The 23,178-nt window shown below is 38.1% G+C and overlaps 1 protein-coding gene across 2 annotated transcripts in view; it reads right to left on the bottom strand.

Moving 5' to 3' along the window:
- Nucleotides 1-23,178, bottom strand: part of LOC150084591 (WD repeat-containing protein 43-like) — a 168,738-nt gene that overhangs the window by 111,902 nt on the left and 33,658 nt on the right. For both annotated transcript variants that reach the window (XM_090375342.1, XM_090375343.1), the window contains exon 5: nt 20,313-20,431. In XM_090375342.1, coding sequence (XP_090231468.1) covers nt 20,313-20,431 — 119 coding nt within the window. The remainder of the gene's footprint in view (nt 1-20,312; nt 20,432-23,178) is intronic.

Raw genomic sequence — 23,178 nt, 5'->3', positions numbered from 1 at the left:
TAATGAAAAAACTTTCGAGCCTACAGACCAGTAAGGCTCCTGGAGTTGATGGAATACACCCTATAATCTTAAGAGAGGCGGCAAGCGAGTGCATTGAACCATTGAGGCTAATTATGCGAGCATCACTAGACTCTGGGGAGATTCCCCTGGATTGGAAAAGTGCAAATGTATCTCCCATACATAAGGGTGGCTCTAAAAGTGAAGTTGGAAATTATCAACCTGTCAGTCTTTCAGTAGTAGGGAAAATCATGGAGGCAATGATCAAGGGTGGAATTCAGGATCATTTGGATTGAATTGAAATTCTAAAGGATACTCAGCATGGTTTTGTAAAGGGAAAATCATGTTTAACAAATCTGGTTCGCTATTTCGAAAGGGTCACTCACGAGCTGGATTTAGGGAATAATTTCGACATCGTTTATTTAGATTTCAGCAAAGCTTTTGACTCAGTCCCACATGAGCGGTTGCTTTATAAGCTGGAACAGGTTGGAATCACTGGGAAAATCCTTAGATGGATAGAAGGATGGCTTCAGGACAGGAGGCAAAGGGTTGTGATAAATGGCTATTCCTCAGATTGGGTTGATGTAAGAAGTGGGGTTCCCCAAGGATCAGTATTAGGACCACTGTTGTTTTTAATTTTCATAAACGACATTGATGAAGGGATAGAAGGCGTGATGTCTAAATTTGCAGATGATGTTAAAATTGGTAGAGTAGTTAATGATCACTGTCAAGCTGAGCTTCTTCAGAGAGACCTAGATAGACTTCAGGAATGGTCAGAAAAATGGCAGCTGTGCTTTAATCCAACAAAGTGTAAGGTATTACACCTGGGAAACAGTAATCCCAAGAAAACTTATTCACTTGGTGGAGTTCAACTAAACCCAGTACTGGAGGAAAGGGACTTGGGTGTCACGATACGGTCAGACACGAAATTCTCTGAGCATTGTAAACAGGTTGCAAGGAAGGCCCATGGTGTCCTATCGACGATCTATCGAACTTTTGCAAGTAGAGATAGGGACGTGATAATCCCATTATATAAAGCTTATGTTAGACCACACTTGGAATACTGCGTTCAAGTATGGAGACTGTACCTAAAGAAAGACATCGCTTCTTGAAAGGGTGCAAAGAAGGGTAACTCGCCTGGTGAGATCGGCAAAAGGGCGTCCTTATGAAGAAAGACTTCGAATATGTGGGTTGCAGAGTTTGGAAACTAGACACCTTAGAGGAGATTTGATTGAGGTGTTTAAGGCTCTGAGAGGCATCAGTAAAATGAATGAGGACAAAATTTTCAAGATTATAAATGATGCTAGAACTAGAGGACATAAATTCAAGTTACGGGGGGGAAATGTTTAGATTGGACTGCAGGAAGTTTTATTTTAGCCAGCGAGTTATAAATTACTGGAATAAGTTGCCTTCATGGGTGGTAGAGGCCGACAGTTTGGGGAAATTCAAAGGTCATCTGGATAGTACTTTCGGGTAAGGGAAGCGCATAGGATGATAGGTTTAATTTCCTTTTTATTTATATTTTTTTTTTTTTTTTATTTATTAATTATTATTATTTGGTTATTTATTTTATTTATTTATTTATTTTTTTGTTTTTATCATTGTTTTGTTCGGATTTTTTTTTTGGCTGGTGCAGCATAAGCCATAGGCTTTCTTGCACCATGCGGCCATTACTAATACTAATAAGAGCTACAACAGTTGGAGAAAATGACAGAGAGTGACACTGGAGAGGAAGAGGAAGAAAAAGACCCAAAACGTGTTGGCTGAAGACTGTTATTTCTTGTTGGGAGCATTTAAGAGAAATGGTTAAAAAACACCCTGACATTGAAAACACTGAACTCATGATGTGCAAAATGGAAGATGAAGTCATTTCTTACTTCAGGAAGCTACAAAAAAGTCATCAAAAACAGTCCACTTCGGACAATTTCTATGCCAGTAGCAGCAAAAGACAAGACTGAAAAGACACCTGACGCTTGATATAGTCCCACCAACACCACCATTGATTTTATCAGTTCTGCACTTCAAGTCTAGGGTAAATGCTAATTTATTGTTTTTTTTATTTTAAGATGTTTTATGACTATTAATAAATAATTTTTATAAAACACTCATTTTTAATTTAAAAATGAAGTATAACATGTAAAAAATACCTATTTTATGTGTTGTTAGGGAATGAATTACAGGAAATCAATGTATTATTGGTTTCAACTTACAATGGGTTTTGTGGAACGAATTACCATCGGATGTTAGGGCCCCCCACTGTATTGAATCCACTTTCACAAAGAGAGGGCATATCATCTGAATCGAACAGGGTTGGATGAGTGGTGTATCTCATCACAGACAGAGCCTGTAGTGTGCCCAAAGAATCAGTATATATAATAAACCGATGGTGTTGTCGGGTTCTTATGTGATCGAAGGCTAACTCTTTGTTATGCAACTCTGTAGCGTATATACTGCATTCGGGGGGAATCTGCTCAGATAAAGTATGTCCTGAAAAGACAACAGCAGCAGATCCCACACATGATTGTAAACTGGCAAGCAGAATGTTTAGCTTGGTGTTCTGAATAGAGCTGAAGGTAGAAGGGGTATCAGATTTCATCCATTTCTTAAGGGAGAAGTCACATACTGGTATTTGAGCATGCCAGGAGAATGGATAGCACAACCTTGTCCTTCGCTCTCTGAGTAGCATCTTCAAGAGCAGTCTGACATGTGTTATAAAGATTTTCCCATAGTTGCTCAAAAACGGATGTCAATGTGGGGTGGTCTTGCAGGGAGTTCAGCTTAAAAGCATACTGTAGAGATAAATTTTTTCATTGAAGCGATAAGGATGGTTCATTTATCTCAACATATAGACTTTGAACAGGAGATTATTTAAACGCACCAGTAGCAATGCAGATAGCTTGGTGGTGAAATAAGTCGTGAGTTAGGGTTAAATTTGAGTGTCTGCAATTCTGCCCAGACACGATAGGAGGGAATGCATGATGAGAGCCTTGTCAATAAATTCGGCCCTGGAAGGAATGTGCAAGGCTCAAGAGGTAGAATTTTTTTCAGCATGCTCTGTGATTGTTGACAGGAGAGATTGCTTCTACAGGGATGGGATACACTTAAATAGAAAGAGTGCAAGAATATTTGCTGATGCTATCGAGGAAGTGTTAGGTGGGACGGAAAACTGAAAACTTGGGGGGATTCACGGACTAAAAGGTTAAAAGTAGCCACAGGCAGAGGTGAAGGTGATTTCTGCACTACTTCTATTAGAATAAGCAGCGGCCTGGAGCGAGGGGTGCTGGGGGTTTTAGGGACTGATGGCAGTCATCGTGAAACAGGTGGGTATATGGGATATGTTAGGGTAACTAAGAATAAGAATAGATGCATGTATACCAATGTTAGAAGTATAGTAAATAAATTTGATGAATTTGAAGTGTTGGTGAAGACATCAAAGGTGGATATTGCTGGGATATCGGAAACGTGGTGTCACACAGATATTAGTAATGCAGAATTGGAATTTGGTGAGTACAATGTGTACAGAAAGGATAGGAAGAGAGGAGGGGTTATGCTGTTAATTAAGAAAAACATAAAACCGAAATAAGTGTATCCAGTTGATATAGATGAACAGTGCACTGTTGAGTCAGTTTGGTGTGACATAAGCACTGCAAAAGGGTTAGGATAGACTAGCCCCACTTGGGGTAGGTATTTCCTAGTTACTTCCCCTTGGTTGATTGTTCCCAGCTTGTTTGACACAATTGTTGGAGAGCTGTGGCTATTTTGTTCTTTTCCTGTCAGATGTTATTAGCCAAGTCCAGGGTAATACCCAGATATTGGGTGGGAATTTCATTTTTGAGTCTGTAATGCAGGCCTCTTCATGTAACTTCCAAATATAAGGGCATGGTTCTGGCTAATACTTGCACAGCAGGGGTATTTACGATACAGCAGGCTCTGGTGGTGGCAAGTAGAATAGCTCATTGAATTGTATCCAGATAAAGGAACCACTAGGTGGCAGTGATCACAGTGTACTGATGTGGGATTTACTTAAAGATATAATTACCATCAGGGGTAAAGGAAAGGGTTTTTGCTTCCGTAAAGGTGACTACAGTGGTCTGCGACAGTTTTTAAATTCTGTACAGTGGAATCAACTGATGATGTTACCAACAACAAATTCTATGAAATCCTGGCTGCATGTCAAGTCCAGTCCCATAATCAATTCAGGTTAAGTTGGTTATGCAAGGTTCCAAGGAGCTGTCCATATAGGGGAAAGGAGCAGTGCTATATATTTTTTGTCAGTATGGTAGGGATCACTCATGGTGCTATTTCATGTAGATTTTCTGTTGGCAATTTATCAAGAGATTCTTGGTTTGGCTGCTTCTAGAGTTCTGGAGTTTACTCTGTTTGTGGTCACATGAGTATTTGTAACTGGTATTGTTTGGAGATTGCCTGTTGCTGGGCAGCTCTTCTGATTTGGAAGGATTCCTGTGAATATTGTGCTAAGGCTTTATAATATGTATCTTCTGCAATGAACAAATGTTCCTGGTTTCTTGGCAAGGGTCCTATTTTAATTATTAAAATGCTCTTTTGGTCATCATATATTGGGCAGTCACAGAGTATATGTGCCCAGTCCTCAACATTTCTGCATGTACAATGGGGGTCCTCAACCAGACCTAGACTGTGAAAGTTTGGCATTTAGTGAGCCATGCCCAGTGAGTAAGAAAGTAATGGACATGCTTGGGAGGTACCATGGGGAGGGGGGGAAGGGTTAGGACAGACTAGCCCCACTACTTGGGGTAGTTATTTCCTAATTACTTCCCCTTGGTTGATTGTTCCCAGCTTGTTTGACACAATTGTTGGAGAGCTGTGGCTATTTTGTTCTTTTCCTGTCAGTTGTTATTAGCCAAGTCCAGGATAATACCCAGATATTGGGTGGGAATTTCATTTTTCTACACATACCTTCAATTTGATACTTGTGCCTGCTTTGCTTAACACAGATGGCTGATGCATAATGCAATTGTTGACAATGCAAGCCTCATTTCTTCATCAACGGATCTGAGTTTTTCCCTCTTTGATATTTTAATTTCAGTCAAGGTCAAAAAGCCTAGTTCACACAAATATGTAGTCGAAAATGGTGATAACACATTAATTGCCATCTCGGAGCCAGCCGAGTATTCTTTCCTTATTGACAACCAAAATGTGTCCAGCTGCACTTCACGATGTTTTAATCATAATGTTCTGTCCACCTACAGATCTGTTAGTTCCTCTTGTACATTCATCAGAACAGATTTTGCATCCACAACAAAAGGATCACGAACCCAGTTGAAATCTTCAACACTCTCTCCAAAATAATCCTTGAACTTCTGCTGCAAGTTATCTAAATGTTCTTTAATGAAGTGCATCACCACTTTATTACCAGCAGCAAGTGACCATACAATTTGGAACATCTCAAAAGACCCATTTGCAATGTGTTGTAGCCACAAATCCAGCTAATTCTGAAAGCCTTGAATCTTATCCATACAAGGCAAGAACAAAAATTTTTTGTTCTTGCCTTAATTTTTCAATTCAGCTCATTCAAGTGAACAAGAAATATCGGAAAGATATGCCAACTTAGTCAGCCTTTCATCATCTGCAAATAACTCTACATACTAATGCCCTCAACTGTTAAAATGTCTGTACCTCCTCAAGTTCAAAAAGGCACGTTAACACTTTACCATGTGACAACCATCGTACTTCTGTATGTAGCAGGAGTGCGGTGTGTTCAGATCCCATTTCCTGATACAAAACAGAAAAAAAAAGCCATAAATTGAGGGGGCCGCGATTTGATGAAGTTGAAGACTTTTACTACTCCGTTCAGCACACCTTTCAGAGCAGATGGCAACGACTTCACGATGAATAAAAGACAAATAATTATCACTATACTGTCTGCACACTAATTTTTGTTTCTTTTTTCGGGCTCATCACTTTCAATACTTGCACTCACGAACGGAATATTCCCTACAAGGAACTTGCCCATTCTTAAAAAAATAAAATAGTAAATTCAACAATGTTATGGCTTGCGATCACAATTTTCTGTCTATTTCAGAGCACAGCTGCGAGGAAACTGAAAGTAATAGATGTGAGACCAATACTCTTCGAACAGAGGAAGGGGAACATCTATCGCTTTAAAATATAGTTTTATAACAAAGGATGGGTGCACGGCACAGGAACAAAGTAATAAAGTTGAAATAGCACAAACAAATATCAAAACAAGCCAATAAAATAATAAAATGTGGAGGACGTTTTGCTAATCCATACACTTTTAAGGAACAGCACATATGTATCTAACTTTAACGAGCGGCATCTTATTTCAGTCAACACAGCGACAAAACAAGAAATATTGGAAGGGCAAACACACAACTTTAGAAAGCAAGTGTTTGATACTCATGTGAAAAATAATTTACTGTCCCACACATACAACATTGTGTTTCAGTAAAAATGGTGTATTATGAAATATAACAATGAGTAGCATTACAAACATATATAAAAACTATAATTGGGAATAAATAATGTACAGTTAATTTCTTACAATAGGTAAAGGTTCTCAGTTGTCAATTTCTAATCATAATATGCACAGTTTTATTTATAGGTATACAGCTTCAGCAAAGTTTGCAGCACACCTCTCATCTTGTGGGGGCACACTGTGCTAGGCCACCAAAGTGCATCGAATGTGCCTGTAAAGTCAATGGATATAACCAGCATGTATTTTCCCTCTGTACTATTAGTTGTAGTACCTATGTAATTCATGGCATCGTCAGTGGAAGACACCTGAGTATAGTGAGCTACAATCTGTACAAGAGTAATCTCTCAATGACTCACCAAGCACAGATATCAGTGAATGGAATACTCTTTAGCTACTGAACAGTAATACCTAGGATCGGTTGGATTCTTGTCCAGGTTTTTCAATATAAGTCTGAGATTTGCCTCCTTCCAAGGGGTAGGGTATACAACTCTGAACCTTGCCATAGGTCTCTGAACCTATGGCAAGGTTCAGAGACCTCAACTGCTGTAGGATTGGTTTCAATTGTGAATCTAATTTTGTTCTGTTAGAAACTGCTTTCTTGCAGGGAATAGGGTATCTAGTTTATGGAGTCTTACAACAGTTCCCACAAAGGCTTTCCAAGATTTTTTTTCCCCCTTTTTGCTTATGAGAGAGGTCTATTCATTCGTGTAAGTTCTATAGATTTCTTTGAGATCATTTACTTCAGATTCTGGGCAGGCTGATCTAGTTTTTTGAAAATTTTTTCTGGGTTGCTGGACCCTTCACCAGAGATTTTCTAGGAAATGAATTTTTTCTCAGTTTAAGCTTTTTCATGAAGATATTACAAGCTTTAGTTATGATTTCCATCATTTTTGTTACATGGTCAAGTGGTTCCAAGTTGTCGAAGCCTTCTGAGATGTTTCCTTGTAATGAGGTATTTATTGCTGCTGTGATGGTGTCCCAATCTGCTTTCTTTATATTATATCTGCTTATGTCATAGTATGGAGGGGGGGGGGGGGGAATGTTGTATCTGCCTGACTAGGTTGAGGGTATAGCTCTATGGTCAGATGTCGTCCATGATTCATGGACACACCAGTCAGTAAACTTATGTGCTATTGAAGTTATTCCTATTGTTACATCGATATTGCTCTGTTTAACACCACGAATGGGGTTGTTGCAATGAAGTCAACCAACAGTTGGCCGTTGTGGGTACCAGTTTGGTCATCATTATGGCTATGCCATAATCTGAACCTACAGTTGGCATCCATGCAGACTATCATTCTTTTTACAGGTAGTAGTGCATGGGCATTTTGGAGATATTGTATGCTTGGTGTTATAGCCTCTCCAGGTCTACAATAGAGGGAGATATTAACAAATCCAAGCTGGGTGGTTACATGAGCACAATCTGCATGGCTGTTACATAGTTGTTGTTAGAGTGGGATTTATTGGCGCAAGGGCTACTATGGCCAAATTGCACTTGTTACTTTGGAGTGTTGGTCAATATATGAAAGGAGATGGATCTAGAAGTGACTGTATATGTTGATCATTGTTAGATAAGTAAACATCTCTGATAAATTGGCATCATCTCCAAGTGGGTTAGTTGCAGAGGTTTTTGTGAGTTAAGTAGAGATCTGAAACCTGCAATTCTAGCTGAATGGTAATGTACATACTCAATAATAATATGCTTCACTGTAAGAATGGAACTACAATGCGAGCAAAGTGGAAGCTCTTCTCCTAGCAGTAAAAATAGATGTGTTGCATGCATATGGCCAATTTGTGCTCTTTCAAGCATGACCTCTTTGTGCCTGTTTAATCGGGAATTGGATCTTCATAGCTGTGGATTCTGTTTTCATTTCAAGAAGCTTGTTGGCTCTCTGGTTATGCCACATTTCAGACCACATATCAGTACATATCCGCCGTATGATTGGCTTGTAGTTAGAATAAGGAACTGGGACGAAATCAAAGCAAGCAGGAAGTTTTGCTGCTTCGTCTGCATGCTCGTTTCCTGGAATTCCAACATGGCTGGGTATCCAGCAAAATGTGACAGTCAGCTTATTTTTATTGAGGTGACATAACTGTGATCTGATTTGTGTGAGAAGTAGATGGAAATTTTGTGATTTATTCCGTAGGGCATTCACAGCACTTAAAGATGACCTGGGTGTTTAGAAGATCGTTAAGGAGATTTAAAGCTATTTTGATTGCATATAGTTCAGAAGTAAAAAAACTGCATTCAAGTGGAAATTGGACAGAAACAGTGGATGTAAGCTAATTGCTGAAGTTCCCATGGATATATCAGTTTTGTAGCCATCTGTGTATATATGAAGACTGAGTGCATTGGCCAATGGTGATCCACATGTAACTGTCTAAGATTGTAGTTTGATAGGGAGTGTTTTCCCCACTGAAGAAAATAGTTATTGAAAAGAAATATATACATTTCCCATGGTGCTTGAACTGCATCTACAGCTTGAAAGGTGATTTTTCCAAGATAGATGTTCCAATGTTGGGTTAGCTCTTGTAGCCAGATACCAGTAGGTTTGTTTTCATGGATATATCAGTTCAAGGATATATCACAGAGATATGTCCAGATGGGGTGACAAGGGAGGCTACGTAATTTGGCTGCATAGTTAAGCAGCAATACTTTTCTCCTAAGATGTAGAGGAGGTTCATAGGCTTCTATATACAAACTTTGCACTGGGGATGTCTTAAAAATGCTCCTAAAGTAATCCTGGCAGCACTATGCTGGATTGGATTGAGCCACAAGCCAATGCTGTCTTACATGCAATATCATAAACTGGGGCTCCATAGTCTAGACAATATCTTATTAAGGTAAGATATAAGTGTGAAGCAATTAGCTCCCCCATGCCATAAAAGAGATAACTTTGAGGATATTCATCTTTTTCATGCACTGAGTTTGCATTTGCATTATTTGCACCTAGAAAATAACTTTAGTGTCCAGTACTAGACCCAAGAACCGGATATTATTGCCGAATGATATTGGTTGGGTTCCTAACTTTAGCTCGGGATCTGGATGGAGCTGATACTTTTTACAAAGATACTTTTGGAGCTGATACTTTTTACTTTTTGTTGCGGAGGGCCGATAGCCAGTGTGGGATGCCCGTGACTGTATTTTGTTTATTGAGTTGCAGTTATCATTCAATGGAGTGCATATTTTGCGAGTGGCAGGATATTGTAAGGCCGTTTGCATATAGATAAGTTATTATTATTATTAGACATATGGTTCAAGCCTGTGAGGCTTATAGCACACCAGCCAAAAAAAAAAAAAATCCCCGAGTTACCCTGAGAGAGAGAGATTTGATTTTTATGGAGCATGGGCAACTAAAGCCATGATGCACCAAGTTCAGAGAGAGAGAGAGAGAGAGAGCAAGGATCAGAGGTAGAAAGGAATTACCAAGAAGGAGAAGAATGATGATATCCAGCTCAGGACCCTGGATCTTACAAGCCCAAACTCACCCGTTGTGAAACCCTGAGTGTCGACATTAGCCAGAATATTCTCTGTTGCATTGTTTAGCCTAACTGCAAAGAGTGTTGCACTAAGAACTGATCCTTGTGGGACCCCTTCTTCTTGGACAACTGTTTAGGATGGTGAATTGCAGTAATGCCCCTGAAAGGTTCTATTTTGGAGAAAGCTCTGTATGATTATTGGTAGCTGACCCCAAAGTCCTGTGGCATAGAGACTTTGAAGAATGCCATAGTGCCAGGTTGTATCAAAGGCTTTTTCAATGTCCAGGCAGACCATGACGAGATATTCTTTTTACGGATAAAATCATTCCGTATGTTGGATTCTGCCTTGAGCATGTGGTCTAGAGTTGACCGATTTTTTCTAAAACTGTACTGGTTCTTGTTCTTTACCGAATGAGATTTTAGGTACCACTAATCGAGCATGAATCATTTTTTCTAATGTCTTACCAAGGCAACTGCTAAGAGATATTGGCCAACAGTTTCATAGATCTGACTGATCCTTTTCAGTTTTAGGGAAGGCTAGGACTACTGAGTGGCGCCAAGAACGAAGGAAGTAACAAAAGCTCTGTGTATCAAAAATAAACAACTTCCACAAGGAAACAATAAATCAATACTAATTATCACTTAGAAAACAGAAACAATAGAGTGAAACATTTTCTCATCCCATCAATGCCTCATATATTGACTGTTGAAACAAAAGAATGAATAAAAAAATAAACCATGCTGCTGCCAAGGTAAGAGAGCCGTAGGAAAGGCACAAATGCCAAGGATTGTGAAGACATCAGCTCTGAAAGCACTTAGGCATTTAATGCCTATGAAAAGAAAAGGCGGTTGAATTAAATCATACCCACTATCTTCCTTTTATCAAAATTTCTCCCTCACTCCTAATATAATATACCTAATGTTAAAAATCAGTTGTCTCAGGGGATAAGAAAACCCAATGAGAGAAATTAAATATTAAAGAATAAGATATTGTCAGGTAGGGTTGAACTTTGGAGGGCCATAAACCATTGTAATACACAATTTTTTCACCCCCCAAAAACCAATTTTCATCCCTACTGAAAACCCCTGTATTAGTCTGACTATTCACGATGCACTGGCATAGATCAGGTAAAAATAGTTGGGGGGGGAGAGAATGTATGAATTCAATAAATATGAGTATTTGCACATGACACACAAACAACTTGGAGTTCCTCCAGTCACAAGCTGCCTCCCAAAGTTACCAAATGGTTTGGTCTGGTGAACAATGCAGCAGCCTCCTGAGAAAACTGTTTTAGATTTACTATCTTGAAATATAAGGAATACTATATCACATCATCTTGATTCCAGTCACAGCCTCAAAACACAATCCATACTGATGGAAAAGATGAGGAGTCTCAACTGAAGAGGTCTTGTTATTTCTTCCAGTCTTTAATAGTACTGAAATCCAGACTTTTCTAAACAGGTTATAATCACACAAAATATGTCCTAAAAGTACGTTTTCCTCCTACCTCCCTCACTTTGTTCATATAGAGTACTGGCTGCTTAAAATTTGTTCCAGGATTAAAAGATAATTTTTTTAAAAGAAACAAACAAACATGTAACAATACTTGCTAAAACCTATGCAAAATATGAAATGTAGTTATTCACTTACTACAGTAGAATTCCTGTTATCAAATACCCCAGCTGTATTAAAAAAAAGTTTTATTATCCAAATTTTCAAAGTATTTTTTCCTCTAACTGTAAAAAACAAAACTATTCGTCTGTGTTACTTCTTGTGTAACCACACTGATACGATGCATAAAATCTTCATTGTTAAAAAACAAAAATCTACAAATTTCACCATTACAAAAATTACTGCACATAAAAATATATAATAGTCTAGTGAATTTGTACACATTTCATTTTTTTTTTCAGCAAAGATTTCATACATTGCATCACTGTGTTGTTATTGTTATACAGAAGTGGCATGCCTATTTCTACCCAACCCATTTGGCTTTTTCTCACAGGCACAACTTCTTAGCTTTAAGATATGCTTTGTTCTTTAAATTTTTTATTGGTATAATACCTTGACTTAACTTTCCATAAACAGGAATTTTTCTCTGTAAATGTCAACAAACTCTGTAATAAATTCTTTGGACATTAACCGAAGTGTACAAAACAGCATATGCATCAACTGCAAAAAAAAAAAAAATTAAGCAGAGCTTGACAGAATGCAGTTGGAAATGCAGGCTATTTTTGCAATTAATGATTCATTTTCTAATGATATACTTTAAATATGAAACACCACAAAATATAATCTGAATCAGACAGAAATTGAAAATAAAGAAGGGACATCATAATGATTATATATACAGTCAGTCCTCGTATAGCACGATAGTTGTGTTCCTAGAAACCCTCGTGCAATGCAAAATCGTGCAATATAAACAACAGGCCCTATGGGAAAAATAGGGTTAGGTGCCGACCACCCATGATTGAACACACATTTGTAACCGAAACATTACCAAACACAATAAATAATAGTAATAAAATATTGCTAATGCTTTTGTTTCTATCGTAAGCAAACTTGTTTTTTATTTGATTTTCTATCCAAACAGATGACAGTCGTTCCATCTCTTCCAATTCTTTGTGTCTTAATCTAATGGATTCTAATTACACTTTGAGTTGTTCCTGCTATGAAAGTTTTTATTTTCTCTGCATTCTTTGTAATTCTCGGCATTGCCTCATTTAGGCCTATAGCATGTGCAATATCACATGGTCTTTCATTTCGCTCAAAGCATTTCACAATTTCATATTTTTTCTCTATCGACAGAGGCGGACTGGCCATAAAGCCTTACTGGGGAAACCCCGGTGGGCCAGAGGCCAGTGTGATTTTGGCCATAAACCATATGAGGCCACTACAAATTTTCCCGGGTAAGAATTTTTGACCCAGTCCACCTCTGTTTATCGATATTGCTTTTCTTTTTCTCTCTGAATCTGCAGTGTCTTCACCAGGATGCTTCCTTTTCACATCTTTTAAGTATTTTACTCATTTTTAGGGAATAAAGCACAATTTCAAAATGAGGAGGCACGCTTGATACACATAAACAAAGCTGCGCGCATGTGCAACTGAATAAACAACACCGTAAAGGCAGAGATACACTATTAACACCTCACATTTTACTAAAACACATTTCTAGGGTTTACTACCATAAAACAATAAAAACAATTTCCAGTTGCGTTTCTACTAGTGGAATCTGTTATAAACTTGTAGTAAACTCGATCTAAATTGCATTTGCGATTATACCGATAGCTGGAATTGTGTTGGTTTTTACGTTATTATGGTATAAATACACATAAATACATTTTCAGAATCTTCTCTTCATTCCTATCGTGTTCCATTCAGTTGGGGTGATTCCGCATTGGACTGCTATTTCTTGTAAACACAAAGGCGAATCGTGCATAAGTGAATTCGGTTTGTGTTATATAAGATATCATTCCCCTATTTATAAATCGTGTATGATCAAATTAGTGTAGTGTAAACACGTGTTATACGAGGACTGACTGTACTAAGGAAACAAAAGCCAGTGATGCATTTAACACCCTACATATTGCTACTGGATGGGCAAAATCACAATAATTGAATAAGAACCCTGCTGTGGATCATCATGGAACAAATAAATACATGAGTTGTATTAGGTGACTAAGAGTAAGAATATGTGCATTAATGCCAAGAGTATTTATAAATAAATTTGATGAATTTGAAGTACTAATTAAGTCATGAAATGCAGAAATTTGGAATAGTGGAAACATGGTGTCACTCACACATAAGTGATGCTTGTTTGTTTGTTATTTGGTTTTCAGGAGCATTAGCAACTAAGGCCATATTACTCCAGGTATATGCGGTGGTCATTCCCTCGCCTTTCTGCATCAGTGATGCTAAATTTGAACATGGAGAGTACAATATATAGAGGAAGGGCAGACAGGACAAGAGAGGGGGGGTGGAGTTATGCTCTTACAAAGCACATTAACTCTAAGGCAATGCATCCAGATGACATGGGTGATGACTGCAATGTTGAGTCAGTTTGGGTGTGATATAAGTGCTGGGAAAACAAAATTGAGAGTAGGAGTGTATTATAGGCCTAATGGCTTGTGATAAGTATACCAAATAGCTCTACAGAGAAACAGAGTGGGTCAGTAAATCAGAATGTCTCATAATGGGGGTTATTAACTTTCCAGATGTTGGCTGGAATTTGTAGGTTTGTCACTGACAGACTAGTAAGATTTTGTAGATTTCTTGGATGATTGCTTTCTACAGCAGCATGTGAGGGAGACCAGAGGAAGCAATACCCTTGATCCTGGTTATCAGCAGTGATTCTTTATGCATTAAGAATCTGCAGGTAAAAGACCCACTGGGTAGCAGCAATTACAGTGTCCTAGATACGGAATTTAATTAACAATATAACGACTGTCAAGGGTAAAGGGAAAGGCTTTTACTTTAGTAAAGGTGACTACAGGGGTTCTCAGATCGTTTTTAAATACTGTGTAGTGGGACTGACTGATGATGTTACCAACAGCAAATTGTAAATGGGAAGAATTCAGGGAAGTAGTTAAAAAGAAGCTACTAGCTTTTTATACCAACAAAGAAATACTGTTCAAGGCTTAGACCTAAATGTATGTCAGATGAACTATTGAGACATGTGACAGAGAAAAAAATATGCATAGGATGCATATAAATTATCAGGTGGTACAGAAGCCTATGAGAGATATAAATTAGTCAGTACTCAAGTCACAAAGGAGATAGTAGTAGTGGCATGTAATGCAAGAAAGCAAGTGTATGAGCTTATGCAGCATCAGCCAAAAAAAAAAAAAAAAAAAAAAAAAATCACACCACTCCCTCCAAATGCCTGTCCAGTTCCTCCTTAAATTTATTCAACCTATCAACTTCCACAACGACAGATGGAAGTTTGTTCCAACAATTAACCACCCGCTGGCTAAAGGAAAATTCACGCACATCTATTCTACATCTGTCTTTTCTTAATTTGAATTTATGCCCCCTTAGGTTTGTAATCTGAACAAGTGGAAGGATCCCATCAGAATTCAGCGTGCTCAACCCATTCAAGGCCTTATACACCTCAATCAGATCACCGCGCAGGTGCCTAGTCTCCAGCCACTGCAATTTGCAGAACTTAAGCCTCTCTTGGTAAGAGGATCCCTTCATTCCCCTCACCAATCTTGTTGCCCTTCTCTGTACACGCTCAAGCAAATCTACATCCTTCCTAAAATGAGACCTCCAGACCTGTACGCAGTACTCAAGGCGTGGCCTGACCATTGCCTTATACAGAGGGACAATCACCTCCTTTTCCCTGCTAGCAAAATTCCTATATATCATTGACAAAACCCCATGACCTGCCCTGGCAGCCTGTCTGCATTGCTCAGAAAACTTCATATCTGACTGCACAATTACTTCCAGGTCTTTTTCATTTTCTACCACCTTAAGTGTAGTACCACACAGTTGGTACGTTTCTCTGGGGTTACTTCTACCCATATGCAGTACTTTGCATTTGTCAAGGTTAAACTTCAGTTGCCACTGAAGTTTAACCTTGACAAATGCAAAGCCCATCTTAGCCCATCTGCCCAAATTATCTAGATCCTGTTGCAGTAGCACACTGCCATTACTGCCATTAATAACCCTGCCAACCTTTGTATCATCTGCAAACTTCGACACTCAGCCTGATATACCTTCATCAATATCATTGATAAATATACAAACAACAGTGGACCCAAAACCAAACCCTGTGGGACTCCACTAATAACATTAGTCCACGAAGAGCAGCACCCATTAATTACCACCCTCTGTCTTCTCCCACTTAACCATCCTTTTATCCATTGTAGCAACTTACCCTTAATACCATTCTGCTCCAATTTGTACAATAGTTTTCCATGTGCAACATGTCAAAAGCTTTCCTGAAATTCAAATATATGATATCAAAATTATTTTTTGCATCCAGTTCCTTTGTAACCACATCATAATATCCTATCAAAATTTTCAGACAAGACTTTCCCTTAACAAATGCATGCTGTGTCTGAATTATTGCTGGAGTCTTGTCTAGATGATCCTGCAAAGACTTCTATGCTTATTTTACAAGTAGAAGGAAAGGCTTCAAATCACATTGGGCCACTTGATGTCTATAGTTTAACTGTTGATGACCCTGCTCAGGTTGCAGACAAATTGAATAGGCATTTTGCATCTACATTCACACATGAGGAATTCTTTAGGGAAGGGGATATCAGAAGTTTATCAAACTCCAACGGGAGGAGCTGAGTGGCTTTGTGATAACTGAAAGGAAAGTGGAAGCAAAACATAAAAATGACACTGGGATAGATGGAATCTATCAAATTATAATAAGGGATGCAGTAAAGGAGGTAAGCAAACCCTTAGCCATAATTATTAGATCATCCTTGGATTCAGGGGAGGTCCCTATGGACTGGAGATGTGCAAATGTCCCCAATTCATAAAGGGAACCAAAAGGCAATATGAGTAATTACAGACCTGTTAGCTAAATGTCTGTTCCAAGCAAAATAATGGAATCACTGGTTAAAGAAGTAATGTAGGACCATCTGGACAGGCATGCATTTATACTGCAATCACAGCATGGATATGTTAAGGATGGGCTTGTCTAACCAATCTGATAGGTTACTATGGTGCAGTGCTGGATGCAAAAAAATTATTTTGGTATCATATACTTTGATTTCAGGAAGGCTTTTGATACTGTTGCATATAAAGGCCTGCTGTGAAACTGGATCAATGTGGCATTAATGGCAAGTTACTATGATGGTTAAATGAAAGAAGACAGTTGTTATCAATGGTCACTGCTCTTCATGGACTAATGTTATTAGTGGAATCCCCAGATTTCAGTTCTGGGTCCATTGTTGTTTTCAATATTTATGATTGACACTCATGAAGGTATATCAGACTTAATGTCTAAGTTTGTAGGTGATACAAAGGTTGGCAGGGTGGTTAATGACTGTCACTGAGGTTAGCTACTGCAAGGAGAGATGGCAAAATTGGGTCAATGGGATAAGAAATACCATTGAAGTTTAATGTTGACAAATGCAAGGTACTGCATATGGGTAGCAGTAACCCCATAGCAACTTATCAACAGTGTGGTACTACACTCAGGTTAATGCAGAATGAAAAAGACCTGGGGGCAATTGTGCTGTCAGACATGAAATTATCTAAGCAGTGGAGGTATGCTGCCGGGACAGCTCATGGGGTTTTGTCAATGATATACAGATACTTTGCAAGCAGGGATAAGGAGGTGATTATCTCTTTGTATAAGCCAATGATTAGACCGCATCTTGAGTACTGTATACAGGTCAGGAGGCTCTCACTTTAGGAAGTAATGCAGATCTGCTGGAATGGGTGCAGAGGATGGCAACCAGACAGTTGAAGGGAAGAAGAGGGTGCTCTTACCTAGAAAGAGCTTCAGTTCTAAAAATTGCAGCATCTCGAGATTAGGCACCTGCAGTGAGACTTGATTGAGGTGTTTAAAGCCTTGAATGGACTGAATAAGCTAAATGTTAATGAAATAAATTCAAGTTGAGGAAAGATCATAGAAGGATAGATGTGTGGAAGTTTGCCTTCAGTCAGTGGGTTGTTGATTGTTGGAAAAGGATTTCATCTGTTTTTGTGGAAGTGGAATGGGTTCAATATATTCCAGAAAGAACTAGAAAAAAATTCTTGGCATGTACGGATGGATGAACTATGTATGGTTTTTTTTTTTTTTTTTTTGACTGATGCTATATAAGCTTGCTTTTTTGCATCATTTGCCATTACCACTACTAAAGAATCATGCAGCTGGGGGAGGGGGGGGGGAAAGACTGACATCTTTCAAGTTGCATAAGCATATACAGAACATAATGCATAAATAATAAATGCAAATTTTTCCTGCTTCCCTTTTATATATAGACAGGGTGCATGTAGAATAAGTTATCTGGAAAAAACATCTATCCAAAATATCCTACATTGCAAATGTTTTGGATAACTGTGATTCTATTGTATTGTGATGCGAGCATTATACAGAAGTAGCCTCCTTGGAATTTTACAGTAAATCTACGCTAAAAGTCTACTCACAGTAAAAACTAAATGTTTTCCATTCTAATACTAAAATAGGCTGTAATGTTTTTATATGATAATGGATGATCCAATTTCAATTCCATTTAATTCCTGAAAATAATACTTCTTGTTTTTGTTGCATTAGAAGTAATTCAATGTTAACGGCATTTTTTTTTTTTTCATAACCACTCAAAATAATGAATGATTTGAAAGGAACATTACATGGTGAAGAACAAATGAAAAATAAAAAGTATGATAAATACATATGATAATGTAAAATATGGAGTGAAAGATTTTGTATTTGGCAACAGTGTCTAACACTGGATAGTTAGAGAAAATTTTCTTGGTTGTTTACTGAGCCACATGAGAATTTTGGACTCTGTCATCAGATCAGAAATGTTTTTACCCCAATGCCTTTGGGTTCTCCAAAAAGATGAGTTACTTTGAATCAAATCAGAAGAATAAGGAGGGTGTGGTAACAGTTCAAAATACATAGTTTGAATGTCATCAACAGTTGTGTAGGCACTGCGAATGGCATTATCATACTATAACTAAATTCCTTTTGGTCCAAAATTACAGGTTTCAAAACAGCTATTGAGCATCACAGTATGAAGCAGTTTTAACAATTTCACTTTTGTCCCAAAACAATCCCAAATGTCCAGAAAACATGGCTCAGGATTTCTTTGACTCTGGGGAGCTCAAATGAAGTCATTCTTTACTATGTTGTTCATTTTCAGACTGAAAGTAATGCACCTGTAATTCATTTGTCATTATACAGCCTACAAGAGAATTTTTAAAAATTTATTGAATGGAGTCCAAGGTTCCCCCCCCACCCAACACCACCAAAGAGATCTAAGGGGCTTTGCAAATATTTTATTATTAACTTTTTTAATCTAATTTATGTATGTGCATATTATTATGTCTTAATATATTTGGGATTCATGAGAAAAATAAATAATAAATAAATAAATAAAAAACTTGGTTTGAAAAAGGGTTCTGTAGCAGAAAAATGCTTAGAAAGCACTGTTCCATGAAATCATCTCATTCAGCTTCATACCAAGCTAATAACACAGAACATGCATCAATTACTCAGTCTCAGCTCATCTAAGTTAATGAGAGACCTATCTTGCACACTACTAAACTCTAGCTCATTATGGAAACTGATGCATTAAGTTATGAACTAGTTATGAATTGAACCAGTTATGAATTAACTGGTTCAAAGCAGAAATGTTGCATGGCATGACATGGTCACCCTGTCTAGGTTTCCAAATCATGGATCCATTTTTAAACTTTTGGATGAATTTATACTCTATAAGAGTGAATGGGCCTGTTGTACTGGAATCCATAGAGATAAAATTAATTTTGGAGCTTTCGAGGCTGAATGTGACTCTTTATCAACAAATGGAAACTTTAAAGATAAAATTATTTAACGGACACAGAGTTGTGCATGCAGTGAGCCATGCGAGGGAACGAGGTGGGCCATTCAATCATTAAACTGGTGATCATTGTTGCTGCATGGATGTGCGTAATTTTGCCTCCAATGTTTATCTAGACTTCAAACAGTTGCCTCTAAGATGGGGTGTAGTCTCATGTCTTTGTTGCGGTTCGTGGCTCCCACATTACATAATATATTGAGTGACTCTAACCAGAGGTGGTGGTGAAAGTGTCAGGACTGGTCAATTACTTCATAGTCCTGCTTGGGATTGAGATCGTGGTGGGTTGACCAGTAGTGCTCTGCAATTTCGGACTGGTCGATCTCAGCAAGGCGAATCAACCTGTCGTGTTCCACGAGACGGGCTTGAAGATGTCTCGAGGTCTCTCCTATGTAATAGCTGTTACAATCTTTGCAGGCTATGCGGTATACCACTCCACTGCATAAGAGAGGGGTGACTGGAGTCTTTATGTTGGAACTAGAGAACGTAAGTTTCTACCAGGCAATTGCAGACATTTCATGTGGTATTCATAGAGGATTTTTGAGATCCGGCCTGACATGCTTGGATAGCAGAGAATGTAGACGGTAGGCACATTGTCCTGAGTTGATGGCAGTCTCGGGTGGACTGTGAGCTCCTGCGCTTGTAATAAGCACTTGTCCAATATGTGTGTTGAGTAGCCACAAGTGATCACAATAACTGCTTTTTGGAAAATACTTTGTGAATGGCTACTATCACCTAAATGTTTGAGATTATTTGCAATCTCCCAGATCCAAAAAAAAAAAAAGTGTTCATCTCATTTACTGTAACTTATTATATATAAAATACATACCAAATACTTATAAATGTGTCTTTTCGAGCAGCTGAGAGGAAATAACTTTCTTCTATACATTTATCATTTAGTCTCACGAAATCCAACTTAAACACTTCTTCTGCATGTCCCATAAATCTCTGAAAAAGATCAGAATCTGATTATTAAAGATCAATGAGAAATAATAAATTAATATCTTCAAATTAATTTATTATTTGAAGTTGATTATTTAAATAAAATCAATTTTATTTATTTTAAGAAGTAAACAGGAGCTGATTATATGGGACTTCCTCATGTTAAGTTTCATAAATAACCATTTAAAACTTGGTTATTTGTATATTTAAAAGAGTTCCCTTTTCTTTGAATTAACTTTGTAATCAGTTGCAGTCAATTTAAAAATTCCAGGTGTGCATGACTGAAGTAGTCAATTTTCTTAAACACCATTCTGAACTTTATATAACTATTAAAAAAAAACAACTCCTGAACAATGTACTGGAGTTGTTTTTTTACTCCTGTACATTCTACATTTCTACATTCAATACATTCTACATTAAAATTCTACATTCACACATGAGGAGTTATTAAGGTTTGAAAATGGCAGAAGGTTATCAAATTGTAGCAGGGTGCTTAATGATTTTGTAATAACTGAGAGCAAAGTGGAGGAGAAATTGTTGAAGAATTGAACAATTGTTGAGAAATTAAACATAAGAAAGCCACCTGGGGTGGATGGGATCTATCCAGTTATATTAAAGGAGGCGGGAAAGCAACTAAGCAAACCCTTAGCCATAATTATGAGAGCATCCTTGGACTCGGGGAGGTCCCCACGGACTGGAGATGTGCAAATGTATCCCCAATTCACAAAGGGAGATTGAAGGGTACATGAGTAATTACAGACCAGTTAGTTTAACTTCTGTTCCGGCTAAAATAATGGAGTCACTGGTAAAAGATGCATTGCAGGATCATCTAGACAAGACTGCAGCAATAATTCAGACACAGCATGCGTTTGTTAAGAGGAAGTCTTGTCTGAAAATTTTGATAGGATATTATGATGTGGTTACAAAGGAACTGGATGCAAAAAATAATTTTGATATCATATATTTGAATTTCAGGAAAGCTTTTGACATGTTGTGCATGGAAGACTATTGTACAAATTGGAGCAGAATGGTATTAAGGGTAAGTTGCTACAATGGATAAAAGGATGGTTGAGTGGGAGAAGACAGAGGGAGGTAATTAATGGGTGCTGCTCTTCGTGGACTAATGTTATTAGTGGAGTCCCACAGGGTTCGGTTTTGGGTCCACTGTTGTTTTGTATATTTATCAATGATATTGATGAAGGTATATCAGGCTTAGTGTCGAAGTTTGCAGATGATACAAAGGTTGGCAGGGTTGTTAATGACAGTAATGGCAGTGTGCTACTGCAACAGGATCTAGATAATTTGGGCAGATGGGCTAAGAAGTGGCAACTGAAGTTTAACCTGACAAATGCAAAGTACTGCATATGGGTAGAAGTAACCCCAGAGAAACGTACCAACTGTGTGGTACTACACTTAAGGTGGTAGAAAATGAAAAAGACCTGGGAGTAATTGTGCAGTCAGATATGAAGTTTTCTGACCTAAATATTTAGTTAAAATTTGTCTGTTTCTTTATTCATACTGAGTTCTGATGCAACCATTCTAATGCTTAAATGACGATCACTTCTAATCGATGTCCTTACACCCGGTCCACATTTTCTTCAGTTTTTGCAAATACCAGATGGCCTGGTCGTTCATTGTCTTCCGCTTTCTCTCTCCTTTCTAAAAATCTTCTGTCATCCAAACAGGTAAGCTCTTGACATACTATCTTCCCTATAAACTTGACACAACAAATCCTAACTTTCAGTTGGTGTATTCTTAGTTTTGTTAAAAATTTGAGGTTGATTCATTATCCAATTCTTTTGTCTGTCGTTTTTCTGGCAAACTGCAAAACTCAAGGTAATGAAAACCTGTCTCACTGCAAAGCAAATGAGCACGTCAGAAAGTGACTTGGCAGATAATTAGGAAAAGGTTTGAGGTCAACTGCTGTACTTTTGTTTCACAAGTGGTGCTTGGTGTGTAATGACTGTGAATGCAGTCCCATTGTTTAATAGCCACATATTATATACAGCCATTTCTCAGCAGGAGTGTCCAAGGAGATGGAGGTCACAGAGCATGGGTACTGCAAGCTACTCTGAAGTGCAGGCTGTTTGATGGCACCTGTGTGTTGTAGAACATGCCACTCCTGGGCAGGTACTAACAGTGTATACTGGTCTAATGTGCCGCTCCAGAATACAGAATCTAGCTACAACTCCACAGTGTATATGCCACATCTAGGATGGAGGATACATCGTCATCATCAGCCATTTTCAATCCACTGCAGGATGAAGGCTTCTCCAGCAACTTTCCAGTTCCTTCCGCTTTGTGCAATGGCTATCCATTTACAACCCACAAACTCATGAATTTCTTCTGCCCATCTCCATTGTTGTCTTCCAGGTTTTCTTTTAGCTCCTCTTGGGTACCATTCTGTTATTTTCCTAGTCCATCTGTCATCATGTCTTCGAGCTATGTGTCCTACCCAGGACCATTTCAGTTCTTTAGTTTTGATAAGAATGTCCTTTATCTGTGTTTGCTGCCTAATCCATGTGTTTCTCTTCTTTATCTAACAGTCTGATTCCTAATATTATTTGTTCCATTCTTCACTGTGTAGTTTTCAGCTTCCCTTCCATTCTTTTGGTGAGTGCCCAAGTTTCACTTCCATAAGTCACGGTGGAGAGTATACACTGATTCATTATTTTAAGCTTCAGACAAATTGGGATATTGGCCCTTAGTATGTGACTATATTTCCTGGGTGCTATCCATCTGAAATTTATTCT

Source organism: Mastigoproctus giganteus, chromosome 6, assembly GCF_048544385.1.
Source record: "Mastigoproctus giganteus isolate SK-2022 chromosome 6, ASM4854438v1, whole genome shotgun sequence".
NCBI classification, from domain to species: Eukaryota; Metazoa; Arthropoda; class Arachnida; order Uropygi; family Thelyphonidae; genus Mastigoproctus; species Mastigoproctus giganteus.
This window is presented reverse-complemented; position numbering and strand designations above follow the sequence as displayed.